The sequence below is a fragment of the Phodopus roborovskii genome, unplaced genomic scaffold (assembly GCF_943737965.1).
Source record: "Phodopus roborovskii unplaced genomic scaffold, PHOROB, whole genome shotgun sequence".
Lineage (NCBI taxonomy): Eukaryota > Metazoa > Chordata > Mammalia > Rodentia > Cricetidae > Phodopus > Phodopus roborovskii.
In genome coordinates this window covers 28,891,968-28,906,624 of record NW_026126525.1, presented here as the reverse complement: position 1 = coordinate 28,906,624, position 14,657 = coordinate 28,891,968, and the positions used below count along the sequence as shown (strand labels likewise).

Genomic DNA, 14,657 nt, shown 5'->3' with positions numbered 1-14,657 from the left:
CTGAAAATATATACATGTCCCTTAAGCCTGAAATGAAGGATGTGTCTCAGGTGTCTTTAATAGAATACATGTCCCTCACAACACTTCTCTGGAGCACTTCTCCCTCATCAGGGGCTGTACCGCATCTTCTTTTGCTTTGCATAGCACAGGCGGCATCAAATACCCTCTCATCCTGAATACTGCCTCCACTTGCCACTTCTGTGTTCCTCCTTGAGCTGCCTCTCGTCATGTGTATTCTCTCCCAAAGAAAGTACACAGATTTACACAGCACTGATCATGGCCCATTCTAGACCGGCAAAAACTTGTACCTACCACCCCCTCTGAATGCATTCCTTAAGATCTGCCTAACAGATGTCCCCAAATGCCAAGTTAGACATGCCTGATCTTTTTCCCAGACCTGAATGCTTCTCTCCGTTTCTTTGTTCAGTAAGTGTTCTGCCTTTCTCCATCTGCATCCTACTATCTCAGCCCAGTCACACTCTGTGACCTGCACCAGAGACTAATGAGGCGAGGATGGGCATCCCAGTGGGTGGCAGTGCAGTATACTGGACACAAGACAAATGTTCATTCCTGTTTACTACATAAATAAGATAAAGCTTTAAAGTGTTGCTCATTTTTGGGTAAGACAGAGTGCTGATGCATTCCACTGGTATATACATCAGAGAGTTGGAGCCACAGTTACAGACTCACAGAAACCCAGAAGGAAGTAGAATGTTCCATCATGAGGTAAAGTTACTCCAGGAATTTACCCAGTGCATTGCTAATTAAAAGCATTTGAGCATGTGGGTCAATGGAGTCTTTTATCTCGTTTTCATTCAACTGGTTTTCAAAGCTTGGAAAGACTTCATGATTGCCTCCCACCCCAAAAAGACTGACGATTATTAAGGATCACATAAAGCCAGGAGGACCAACACTTCTAATTCCAGTATGAAAACCTCATAATTGTGCTACAGTGTGATTTCTTATTTTTACCTCTGGATTAATGGTGAAAGTTTTAGTAGATTTCCCAACACTGAGAAGATCAAATATTATTTCTTTCATTGCAAAATCCAAACGTTCCTTTGGAAAGAAATTAAATAATTAATAAATCATTGTATCTTGCTAGAATTTAACAGAAGTTATCTCAGAAATAAATGATATATATATATATATATATATATATATATATGTAACAACATAGAATTTTGTCCTTAGAAAGTCTATAAATCATAATGAGCACAAGACAAATATATATATATATATATATATATATATATATATATATATACACACACACACACACATATATATGTATACACACACAACAATATATATTACAGATAATTGGAAACAATATGGATTTTGCCCTTAGAAAGTCTATAAATCCAAATGAACACAAGACAAGTATACATGAATTGGGTGTGTGTGTGTGTAGGAAACAATATATATTATATATTATATGCATATAGGAAACAATATAGATTTTTGACAAGTATACATGAATTAATAAAGACAGAAGTGTCTAGACAGCAGTGAGGACAGGAAGAACAGGGCCCCTGAAAGGATCTCAATGAAAACAGAAGTTAGCAAAGATGCATCAGTGCCCGAGGTAAAGGGCTAGCAGACTACTGTGGGAAGGTGACTCACCTGAGGACACAGGTACAAGCCTGTGCAACTTAACAGCAGTGCAACTTAACAGCATTGCTTTCTGAGCACAAGACCTAAAATGACACTTGCTTCGGTAATCTTTTTCCTTGTTATTCTCAGGAAATTGTCATTTCTTCCTTCCAGGCTCCAATCATTGATGTGTATTTGCTTTAGTTAAATGTTTGTTTGTTTGTTTCTTTCTTTCTTTCTCATTGTAATAAAACAATTTGATGGGGCTGGAGAGAAAGATGGCTCAGTAATTAAGAGCAGTGGCTGCTCTTCTAGAGGTCCTGAGTTCAATTCCCAGCAACCACATGGTGGCTCATAACCATCTATAATGAAATCTGGTACCCTCTTTCTATCTGATGCCCTCTTCTGTCATGCAGGCATACATGCAAATAGAGCACTAATATACATAAATAAATCTTTTAAAAGTATTTGGTGATGGATCAACTAAATTGTCTAGTTTCATTCACAAGAAATATAATGAATTTCCTGGATCCAGCATTTGCCTGAGTTGAAAGGGAGCATTATCAGGACTGTTCCAAAGGGAGACATGACTGAGATCTTGGTCTGGCTCACACAAATTTCATTTCACACCCTTCTAATAAACTTTCTATTCTGCAGACGCTAGGAAGCTAAAGTTACACTTCCCAGGAACTCTTCAAGGGACATAGATGTATGACGTAGTGGGGGTGGGGAGGAAGAAGAGAGGAGGAGGTTGCCACCAATGATACAAAGGGAGAAAGGCCTCCCTCCATCTGAGCTGTGGAGCCACAGAAGAAGCAGTATGGTCCTCAAGCATCCTCACTGAGGAGGGCTCCCATCTCATAGCTCTTCGATTCTGATTGAAGCAGCAGCTTCCTGACAGCCTGGTACTCTCCCTTGCTCAGATGAGAACTGATAACTTCTGTCCTATTTGGTGAGCTCTCTCTGGTCCTTAAAAGATCCCTTTGATTGAGCTACAGTAGTAGGTTCTAACATGTGTGCTCATGAATCCAGATTTGTGAGCTGTGGAGATGGTGTAGTAGGCTTACTACACAAGCAAGAGGTCCTCAGCGCTCACATAAAACACTGCTGTGCACTTTGCATATTCCTATTATCCTAGACCTGTAAAAGAGACAGGGAGGCCCATGGACTCACTGGCCAGCTAGCTTAGCCAATCAGTTTCAGGTTCAATGAGAGACTCTGCCTCAAAAAATAAATGGTACAAGCCAGTGAGATGGTTTAGTAAATAAATGTGCTGTAACAGTCAATTTTACATCAACTTGACACACACTAGAGTCATTGTAGAAATGGAAACCTTGACTGAGAAAATGCCCCCATTAGATTAGTCTGTGGGCAAGCCTGTGTGCATTTTCTTGATTGATGGTGCTGTACAAGTCTGTAAGCAATCCTTGTCTTCTGCATCATTTCCTGTCTCCAGGTTGCTACCTTGAGTTGCTGCCCTGACGTCCATTGAGAATTGTAAGTTGAAAGAGCACACATACAAACCAAGACTGCTGGGGCACGTTTATTAGAACTATCATATACTTTTTCAAGCCTCCCTCAATTAAATGTGTGTCCACTTATGTGGCTCCTTCCATCCTTTGTCACACACAAAATCATCATTAGCATCAAAACTTTCTAAACATACTGGCTTTCCACTCTTGAACAGTATTAATATTTTTTGAAAACATGCCTCAAAATGTGTAGGAAAACAGAACCCTCCACTTATTAAAATGCTTGTCCCTGCCAGCCTGTATAAGGGGGCCAATAGGGTGCAGCACCCACCTGAGCAATGAACTGGATGATCTTCACAAATATGTTGAGAGGGGTGTCACGGGGAACCACACTTCGAGAGCCTTTTGGGAAAAGGGCTGACACTATGCTCATCAGGCGACTGTGGGCAGAAAGATGATTTAATGACCACGAGATCATAACACAGCCACACTCATGATTCCTCTCCACAATGCTTTGGTAAAATTCCACTGGGATGATGGTAACAAGCTCTTACTTATCTCTGTGAGAACAGAGTACGATGCTTGGAGCCATGCATATGCTAAGTGCATGTTTACCCCTTACCAATCAATACCCAACCTGCCAAGGCTTTATTTTAAATTTACTTTAAGACAAGGCACTCACCTTTGAGTTACAGTATTGCTCTCACACTTTATTCTAATTACATAAACCCACAACAGTCTATACAAAGACTCCAGTGCAACTCGAGACATTTTAGGGTCTTTATTCTGTTTAAAAACAAAAGAAAACAAGAATAAACTTATTAAGAACACTGGCAAACATTTATGATCAGCCACATTCTCTGAGATCACCTGAAAGCTCCCACCCTCCCTGCTTTGTCCAGTTTCAGAAGTTTAAATATGTTAATCTGTATTTAGTTGTGCTAAGTACAGATGGCTCAAAAGTGAACATCAGTAAAGCACCCAAACTCTTCATTATGCTCTAAAATAAGATACAATATTAGAACCCTGTCAGCATTTCTGAAAATTTCAAAATGATACACATCTCATCAAACTTCTGGATAAATAGTTCATACTGACACAACCAAGGGACCATTCATCTTTAATTCATTTGCAGCCCATAGGCAGATCAAGTTGGAAATACCAAATAGTATTGGTCACTTGCACTTGTGAAATAATAGCAAATGTTAGTGAGCACATTTTTGTGAGAGACGTTAGACTAGAGATCTGGGAGCCTGATGTCCTAGATGTCCTTTCATCACTTTGTCTGTGCTGTGATGTCCTCATCTTTAACTGGAGGGAGTACAGTGTCTATCTCACAGGTCAAGAAGATCACAGCCTACACAGCACCGGGAACTGTCCCTGCCACATGGAGGGTGTTCACTCAGCATTAGGTGAGCGGTTCCTAATTTTATGTAGAATCAGAACATTATTTAAATTACCTTATGATTTACAATGAGAAAAGTCTTACTTCAACCAGCTTTATCAGTAAATTTCCTTTTCATGTTAGCTGCAGTAATGACCATAGTCATACAATTTAAGATAGTATGAATCTTGAAAATCTAGCAAGAAAACACTTATATATCTGCTGATTGACTACTAAAAAATCTGTACTTTAAAATATTAAAAATCCTAAAAGATTTCTATATTGTTAAGCAAGTACAAAGAATTCTTTAAGATAGAGTCTCACTACATAGCCCTGCCTGGCTAGCAATGTAGAAGACCAGGCTGGACTCAAACTCACAGAGATCTACTTGCCTCTGCCTCCCAAGCACCAGGATTAAAGGTGTGTGATGACATGTCCAGCAAGAAATCTTAAAACTAATTTTCTTACTTTGGCAGTTCTATTGTTGTAAGAGTTAGAATAAAGGACATCTACCACAAATAATTAAAAGCAATACAAAAGAGATGGAGGATGTTTTATAATAGTCTTATCCACTAGAGACCATAAGAGGTTTTGCATATATCTGCATAAAAATATGATAGAATTAAGACTGGCAAATTCATATACTCTCAACACCAATTCCTTGGCTCCATGGTAAGATCCACAGCAATCCCAAACTTCAAATGCTCCTCCTAGGTAGCTTTCTGTTTGCTACTAAAATAACCAAAGTTACAAGTAATTCATGAATATTACTAACCTAATAAACAAATTTTTGTAATAATGTCTTCAATATAGCACAACTTTCCTTTCTATTCTTTAAATCTTATATATCAGATATCACAATATGATGTCAGTAAGAAATTGTGAAGATAGAGGACGAGGAGAACAAACAGCCCTAAGAACCTTCTGGAGGACTCTATGATGATGGCCACCAAAGACCGGTATGGTTGTGGAAACCTACAGAAAGTAGATCACTGTATAAATCACAATAGCAAATCATAATGGTGGAAGAGAGAAAAGGAAGTAGAGAAGGAGACAAGACGATAGGGAGGAATTAATCCATCAATTGTGTTGTATTGTCTTGGAATATTAAAAACATACTAAAATGATCTGGGCCTTAAACAAAGATGTTAATTCTCTAGGTAAAATTTTTACTAATCAGATTAATCCCATTGTAATACAAAAATCTAAGGACTTTAATATTCTATAAAGTTTGGGCACATTAGTCAACTATGATCTCCTCAGTAACTACTTTAACATGCGTATTCCTGTTTTTCTAACGTGCACTTAAAAAAATGGCTGTTAGAAAACTTAAACCAAAAGGATAACAGTTTAAAAACCCATTCATCAAAAACTGTATGGAAAACCAAAGCTATTATCTCCTTAATTTCATTGGAATGCATTTTTAACAATTCATTTAGAACAGCTGGATAATGTAAACTAAACATTGTAATAAAACCTGGAAACTCCCACAGTCAGTACCCCCATTGCTAAAATCCATCTCTTTGGGGCTGCAATAACAGCAGACCATCTTAAGAGGGTGCCTTCTTTGAGCTATGCTTCCACACACAGTAAAAAAGCAGGTTGGGGTAAATACTTTAGACATGCAATGCAACAATGGGCAAAGGAAAAGAATAAATGCCGCTCTTAAAGAAAATAAAGCGATACTTTACTTGGTGACGTCAACACAACTCACCTGCAGTGTTTCTATTTGTTTTCTGATACTGTTGTTAGATGGCATCTAAATAAAGCAACGTGAGACAGCAAACATAAACATGAGATGCAGCACATGCATGTTAGATGAAAACAAGCACAAAACAACGACAGCTCCTCACCAAGGTCTCTATTTAGAAGAAATTTGACATTTCCAAGGCAGTGGCCAGAATGCTAAGAAAACAAACAAACAAAAAATCCCCAAAGTTTGGGTATCCTGGGGGCATGCCTATGACACTCAAGCTAGGAGAAAATGAAAATGTCTCATTACCTAATTTTTCTGCCAGAGGCCTAACAGTTAAGTTCAAATGAAAGAAACTACATATAGATTATTAGGGGCAAGACACTGCTATTTTTATTTGGTCCCTACTCTGTCTCTTAGTAATTCATCAGAAACTTTAAAATTGGTATTCTTATACCGATTGAACCTAAACTGGTTAAAAATAAAGGAATGGAAATGTACCACATTCGTGTTAAGAAACAAAACTCAAAAAATTAACTGTTCAATGAAAAGGAAGGGCCATCTTTCAAACATGATGAGCATATGGCAATGGAGCCCACATATTGTGACCACCAAATTAAAAATTTGCCATGCTAACTTTTTAAAAAGGCTGTTTGGGTGTGCCTCTGTGCAAGATATGACTGCCTGTGGAGGGTATGTTGTGTGTGTGTGTGTGTGTGTGCACGTGAGCGTGCGCGCACGAGCATGAGGCTTGACGACAGCTTCTGGAGTCTTCCTTCATCACTTTCCACATTACCTGATAAACAGAAGTGTCTCTCAGTTGAACTGAAGCTGCTATTTTGCTCTAGTCTAGGTGGCCAGTTTGTCCTGGAGAGCAATCCCCTTCCAAGTGTTAGATTATAGGGAAGCTGCATTGTCCATTCAACATCTACATGGGTTCTGAGAATCCTAATTCAGGTCCTCATGCTGAGACATCTTCTCAGCCTGGTGTAGTGATTTCTTCTTTTTAAAGCTGTATAATAAGCTGGGTAGTGGTGGCACACACCTTTAAGCCCAGCACTTGGGAGGCAGAGGCAGAGGCAGATAGATCTCAGTGAGTTCGAAGCCAGCCTGGTCTACAGCATGAGTTCCAGGACAGCCAGAGCTGTTTCACAGAGAAACCCTGTCTCAAAAAAACAAAAAAGCAGTATAATAATTCCAAGTGCTGAGAAAATATATTCTACTTGTGCCCCTGGAGCACAATGTCTCTTAATAGCCTAGAACTAGAGCAAAAATGTGTTCTTAAAACACTCAGCATTCCTCTCAGTATGGTAGACCAGAAGGAGCGAGCATTATAAAACTAGATGACTGCAGATGCAAAGTCATCTCTATCACTACTGGCTACTCACACCCAAGCCATTTAACCTCTTTCTGCCTTTGCTACAGTAGAAATGACAAGATACAATCCACCTAGCATCTAGTAAATTCCAGAAAAATGAATCCTAAGGCATGGTGGCAATTAAAGGAAGAAATTGCAGGTAGATTTTCTTTTTTAAGTCAAGAGATTACTTGAATCAGGTAGGTGATTAGAAACGGCCTTTGGTTTAATTTTCCAATAAATAGGAGAAATAAATATAACTTATTACAGCACACAACTAGCACAACGTTTCCTAGAATGTTTAAAACTACTTGCACATCTAAGCACAGAAGCCACATTATGAGACGCTTAATGAGCTGGAGCCAAGCCACACAATTTCTGCTGAATAGAGCCTTAATGTAAGTTAAGGGTTAATGGCCAAGACAACTGTAATCCAAATATTCATGCTAAGCTAAGTGGCTCTTACCTCCTTTAGCCTGGCAGATTGATACAGCCATTCATGTATATGGACAATATGCCAGAACTATTAAACAGGAGGTAAGGGTTCAAAGAAAAAAAAACAAAAACAAAAACAAACAAACAAACAAAAAAACTGAAAAAAAGCATTTTCAATGAAAGCCTCAAGAAAAAAATGAGGGAGGGGGGTTAAGGTGCTGTGAAAGTATTGTAAGTATGTTAGGTGGAAACGAAGATATAAAGAAACTTCAACAAAGCAACAGAAAGGTATGAACTGTTATGGAACAGAGCGCTCTCCCAGAAACATTAAATTCACATCTTAAAAACCTTTCAGAAGTAATAAAAACAACTCAGAAAATGCCTATGTCTGTGTGAATGATCAAAATAAGAGCAATTACAATGTAAATAACCGATAGTGTTTCTTTCCTGGTTGTTGAGACACAAGAAAGTTTGATCAACTTGATCTAGTCTTGGAGAGTTTCATAACCAAAGAGGGCATCACAATGCTTGTCTACGAATGTAAACGAATGTATGTGTAAGAGGAAGAGAAGTACACATGCCCTTGAAGACTTACATCTTCCGTATACCTTACGATGAAGTCAAAACAGCTTTGAATACACAAAATCATGAAAAAAGATACTGCAGATTCCTCCAGGGCATTGTTCTTGAAAGGGTGAAGGAGTCCTGTTGTTCTCCGGGCCTATGACCTTCAATTAACCTATGTGTGCCTTGGTTTCACTGTTGTCAAAACACTGGGTTTTCAGCATCCAATGTAACTTAGACAAAGAGTGGGAAGTGGCATATCACGTCAATTACAAGTGTCTGACATGCAAGCAACTATGAGAAGCACCTCGTCTAACTCTGCACACATTTGACATGCAGATAAAGCATAGTCGCCCCTTTAGTGTTAGACATTGTATACCTAGCAGAAGACAAAATGAGGATCCGGTTAGCAGCGCGTCCTGGGAAGAAGAGAGTCTCTCTACAGGGTCTCACAGCTGTGTTGTCCACACTAAGAATGAGTAATCGGTGCACGTGCCAGACGGTGTTAGTAACAAGTACCCTCCATTCAAGCCACGTTTCGGGAGCTTACATGCTGGGGATGGATCTGGTCCCCAGTGTTCAGATCTGGCTGAACACACTTACTGTCAAGTGGCTTTCAGTGAGTTTACTATCAAAGCTTCTGTATGTTACTCAGGTGTGAGCCAACATTACTGAACTTTCTTAAAATAAGTATGGGGAGGGTTTTGTGAGATTAAGTAACCACTCATTCATAAGTCTTGATGATTGTATTTTTACGTAAATATCACTACAACTAAGATGACGTGATGATTCTTGAAAATACACAATTCTGCTTTTAACACAAATGAATCAAGCAAAGGATTTATTAATTTCTACACATGATTCCTTACAGAAGGACAGTCCACAAAAGAATATCAGATATATTATTCAAATGCAAAACCGAGCATAATAGAAGTGTTCCTGTTTTACTGTTCAGTGGATACAAAGAGCTGAACACAGCACAGGCAGTGTCCACAGGTCGGACATTTAACATAGTCTTACCTTTAAATGTGACAAACAGTTTTGTAGGAAAATATGCCAGTTATTTAAAAAAAACTGTTTCTGACTGACACACAGAAGACAGGTAATTAATGGGTACAAAGCCTGTGAGAGACAAGGAAAAGAGAATTAACATCTTCACAGGAAGCTGCAGGACTCATGAGTGATGGCTTCATTTATGCCCTCAAAGAAAAAAAATTAAAGACCTTTTATGCAGCTTCCCTGTTTTCAATACGCAAAGTCAATTCATAGACAGAATGAGAAATGTCCCATTCTATGGGACCAAGTCCTGAAGCCAGAGTCTCCCAAGTTAGGGCAAGTACTCCCTTCTCCCTACTGTCCCATCTCTTCCCCACTACTGCGCTCTGAACAGACCAAGGGACAAACTGGCATTTGAGGTTCAGCTGACTCTGGCAGAGCACATGACTACAGTGGCTTCTTTCCAAGCATGTAAAGTGAGAGGCAAAAATTACCAATGCCCTACTGAGACTGGGGGGGCTTAAAGTGTGCCAAAGAATGCAAAGCATTCAGGGCCATGTCTGTCACAAGGAAGGGTCAGGGTTATTTCTTCGCTAGTGTGGACAGTCAACATCTGACCGAGTCTCCACACTTTCCCTAACTGCAGAAGCGTGAAGTGAAGTGGCTGGGCTTTCTGGGGGAAATGCCATCAGCTTCTGACTGGAAGTGATGCAGTAACACAGGGATAGTTCTTAGAACATGATGCCTTCGAATGCAAGTTTACTGTTAAAAGAATTTATGGTTTAATATAAAATGATGTTCAACATATACCGTGATATAAAATTGAAAACACCTGACAAGACAGGTAAACCCTGAGCAGGAAGTCTCAAGAACCCATTAAACACAGCGGCAGTAAAACAAGAGTAGGCCATCTGGTAGGCAGCACCCCAGGCACAGCTCGCCCTACAGGCATCTTGTAGTGTTACCCAATAAACTCTCACTCTCTTCCCCCTCCCTTCCTTCTCACAGGGTTTCTCTATTTAGTCCCAGCTGTCCTCATACTCACAAAGATCCTCCTGCCTTGGCCTCCCAAGTGCTGAGATTAAAGGCATGTGCTGCTATATGCCTGGCAACTCCCCCCCCCCTTTAATAATTAAAAAGTAGAAAAGCTAAAAAGGAACAGGAGAAAATACATGTGCAAAGTCTGCCCTGTCCTACACTTTGTATATTTTACAATTTAGCATTTTACACTTCAATCTCTACAGGAACTATAGATCAATAACTACGAAGCACGCGAAAATTTGAAACACTTCTGGGTACCAGTGAATGCTTCTTCCTGGAACTCAGTTCGAACGTAGTCTGATACAGCATCTCCACAAAATTTTTCAAACAGGGGACATTGACTTCATTTTTAACAGCCTAGGGAAAGAGTTAAGACAAGCAGAGAGAGACGGTTACTACCAGGAAACTAACAACTGTAGCATCAGGAGACCTTTCTGTAGTGTCTGATGTGAGTTAATGATTCACTGAGATTTACATAGAAGTCTTATGTACCAAATGTCATGCTAATAAAATAAACCTGGTCACAGGCCTGCGGAACAAGTGGAGAATGAAAGAAAGCAGACAGGAGGCGAGAACACAGCAGGTGCAGAGGTGACAAGCCATCTGTATTCCCATTAGGACTCAGAGGGGCCTTGTGGATGAACTCTATCCGGGAATGAGCTCTAAGCTGAACCCAGCTCATTTATTGAACAAAGCCTCCCAGCTTTGGCTCCGACAGTTTTGCCCCTGGGAGACAGGACAAGCCACAGCAACTTCCCGGCTGTCCCTTAACAGTCTCACAACACCCATAAAGGGTGTCTGAGACGTACCTTCCCCACACAGAGCGCATCTTTCTTCCTTATACTTTAAGTGCTTGCTCAGTTGTCACCAACACTCTCAAGATGGTACTTACATAACCATACTCTATTTAAGAGTTCAACTCCCCTACCCTGAGCCAATCCTTCCTTCTGTGCACCCACGCAAGCTCTTCACAGTGCCTGCCATACATGACATCCTACATATATATGCTACACCCAACTTTATTCTCTGTTTGCATGGCAGAAATAAGCCAAGAAACATACAGAATCTTTCCTAGCTTGCTGGTGCCTCGATTTTCTAATGCACAGTAGAGTCCCTGATACATAGAAAATAGTATATAATGAAGGAATAAAGATGGGCGAGGAGGGGAAGGAGGGCAGTAGAGATATAAAATATTCCAGGAACAAGGCACCACTTTGACAAAGGACTGGGGTTATGGGTTCCTATGGAGAGGTTCCAGTCCACATACATAAGAGAGTGAATGGACTTGGGGGAAAAGTCATCATAGATAACACATGACAGGTGACAATTGACTTGGTTTTTGTAAAGATAGCCTTGTCTGTTAAGAAAGTCAATCTAATTTATGGGACTAAACACCAGGATGAAAGATGGTGAGGTTGACTGCTGTCATGTGCAAACCTTTAAGTCATGGCTTTTAGTTGCACCCATTAAAAATCAACACCACCACCATCACCACCACCATCAACAAAAACAAAACAAAAACCACCCTTCCTTATTCAAGTGTAAGCTAATAGCAAAGGCAGTTTTCAAAGCTGTGCCAAGTACTATCAGTAATATTCCAATTCCTTAGCTTCTTTTTGAAGAACAATCTTATGGCCACCCCACCTTTCTAAGCACACTTCAGAAGCAGGGCATGATCATGCCAGGCAATTCATAAAAACACACAGGCTGTCGAACAATGCATAAAAGTGAAAGCCAAGCCGGTTTCATTTCTCACCATGAAAGTAAGTCTCTTCACTAAAATTTTAAGGAGAATGAATTCTGAATAAAAATGCAACCTACTTCCATATCCAGCCAACACAAAGCAGGCTATATTTGCCCTATAATCTACAATAGCTGGAAAATAATCAAAACCTATGAAGTGATATGCAAAGCAATCTATCTATGCCGGTCAGCACAATAAATGGACCTGCAGGAAGCACAATGGATAGGAAGGTTGGCATGGGTTCATGGCCTTTAAGAGTTTTTTAGGGAAGAGAAGGTAGTATGGCGATACCTTGATTGTACAAAGAAAGCCTGTCTGAAGAGCAGAGGATGGAGCCTGCCATTAGCTAACCATAGAGGTCTGGAAGTCTGTACAGACAGACAGGAAGTGAGATGGTTGGGTGGAAACAAGAAGGGAAATGGCTAGGTGGACAGAGGATATAAGTGGGAAGAAACAGGAACTGGCTCTCTTGTCCACTGAGACACTAAGGAGGTAAAGTGTGGCTGTGGCTTGCTCCTTCTCTCTGATGTCTCAGCATTTTCCTCTATGTCTGACTTCGGGTTTTTATTATTTAGACCAATTGAGAACTCCTATTTACAGGGAAGCATGCTTTTTATGTGACATATGATACAAAGACATGAATATACTTACAGCAGCTACGGGGATAAGAATCTCCACAAACAAACCAGCCAGTGCATGTTTTATATCCTTATCTTTTACTTCTAAGAAATACTGAGCACATTCCTTGAAAGAAAAAAAGGGATGTTTAGATTGACAAGAGGTTGAAGAATCCGTAACATCACATTTTCATGAATACTTGTCACTCCACACTGAGGATAGTTATCTCACATGGAATTAAGAGGGAAAAAACAAAAACAAAAGCCAGTAAGGATGGAATTAAAAGGAACAAGAACAGCCAGTGCTGGGTGAACTCTAGCGGCCAGCCCCGCGGATGACTGTCACCTGCATGAACTGAAATGATGCTTCGAAGTCTTCCACAGGGTACATCTTCACTCGGAAAAACTTCATCCCCATTATCAAGCTGATGACGCTTTGAACCACGTGCGGGCTCTGCTCCTTTTGCCGTAGCTCCTTTAACTCAGTCACGAACTTCTTCCTTACAGCCTGAAACCTTCCAGATACACAGAGACACACGTTTGACTAGGACCAAAAAAACCGCTAACTTTCCATATGATCTTTAAGGTGAAATCAAAGGATATATAACCCAAACGACACCTTCTGCCCTTATCAAATGACCAGAAAAACACACACAGTGAAATTTGAGTTGTACTAATGTACTCTAGGTTTATTTTAAAGTCAGGAGCTCCTAAAGGAGAAATCATAGAGGATATTTTCTTGTGTCATTAACAGCATCATTGCTACTTATTAGTAATAATAAAATAACACATGACATCTTCAAAAACCATCACCACATGAATGAGATTGTCTCCAAAATTTAAAGCCCTCTTCTCAGTTTCTTATGACAGGTACATGGGAAACAGATTAGGAACGACAAATTAATTCAAAGAGACAACCAATCAATGGTAGGCTATTGACTGGACCTGAAAAAATACAGAAGGGTGCTGATCTGCCTATAGGATCAGAAGACCTGAGAAATGTGAGCACAATCCTGAATTCAAATTGACAATCATTGTGACTGGCATTTCTTCGATGACATTTTAAGAGGACATCTAAAGCCAAGCCTACTGGACAGGGATGGAGTCAGAGGCTGGGACTGGAGGACTGTTGAGAGCTTTGAGGCTTTCTGGGCCACATAGCAAGTTCTAGGTCAGCCTAGCTTATGGCAGGGAGACCTGTCTCAAAAAACACAAAAGACAACCAATCCCCATACCCTTAAAATCCATAGGAACAAGAAAGACTGAATTAAAACCATTACAATCACAGCAATGTTCTAGACAAGATCCAAACACATCACAGCCTTTGTCAACCTCCCTCCCACTCCTTAGTGGAAGCTCGCCCTGCCCCCCCCCCCAGCGCAATGAGTCTCTGTCTGTCTGTCTGTCTGTCTGTCTGTCTGTCTCTCTCTCTCTCTCTCTCTCTCTCTCTCTCTCTCGTGCTATGACACTCTTCACATTTCTCCGTTCTCCTCACACATAGTGGGAACCCTGCAGCACTGCTCCACAGTGGTGTGTTTCTATATGTCATAACTAAAGGCATGAGGTTATTACCACAGGTTTCCCAGCCATTTAGACTCCCTATCCCTATTGCATAGAGTTAGCCTGGCCACATAACTTAGCACTGTCCTGCATCTAGCTTGCTATTTTTTTTATTTAGAATTTGTGATTGATGTTTCCAAGGCTGAGGGACATTTTATTTTTATTTTTAAAAAACCCATGTACTATGATGTAATGAGA

At 40.2% G+C, this 14,657-nt stretch overlaps 1 protein-coding gene across 7 annotated transcripts in view; it reads right to left on the bottom strand.

Annotated features, from left to right (window-relative positions):
- Window positions 1-14,657, bottom strand: part of Fryl (FRY like transcription coactivator) — a 228,747-nt gene that overhangs the window by 78,118 nt on the left and 135,972 nt on the right. For 4 of the 7 annotated variants that reach the window (XM_051198380.1, XM_051198377.1, XM_051198379.1 and 1 more), the window contains 8 exons: window positions 13,246-13,414; window positions 12,934-13,026; window positions 10,797-10,895; window positions 9,522-9,623; window positions 6,167-6,211; window positions 3,751-3,854; window positions 3,400-3,508; window positions 973-1,059 (listed from right to left, as the gene is read on the bottom strand). In XM_051198380.1, the coding sequence (XP_051054337.1) occupies window positions 973-1,059; window positions 3,400-3,508; window positions 3,751-3,854; window positions 6,167-6,211; window positions 9,522-9,623; window positions 10,797-10,895; window positions 12,934-13,026; window positions 13,246-13,414 (808 nt within the window). The remainder of the gene's footprint in view (window positions 1-972; window positions 1,060-3,399; window positions 3,509-3,750; window positions 3,855-6,166; window positions 6,212-9,521; window positions 9,624-10,796; window positions 10,896-12,933; window positions 13,027-13,245; window positions 13,415-14,657) is intronic. The other 3 variants (XM_051198383.1, XM_051198381.1, XM_051198382.1) reach the window with 1 other exon arrangement.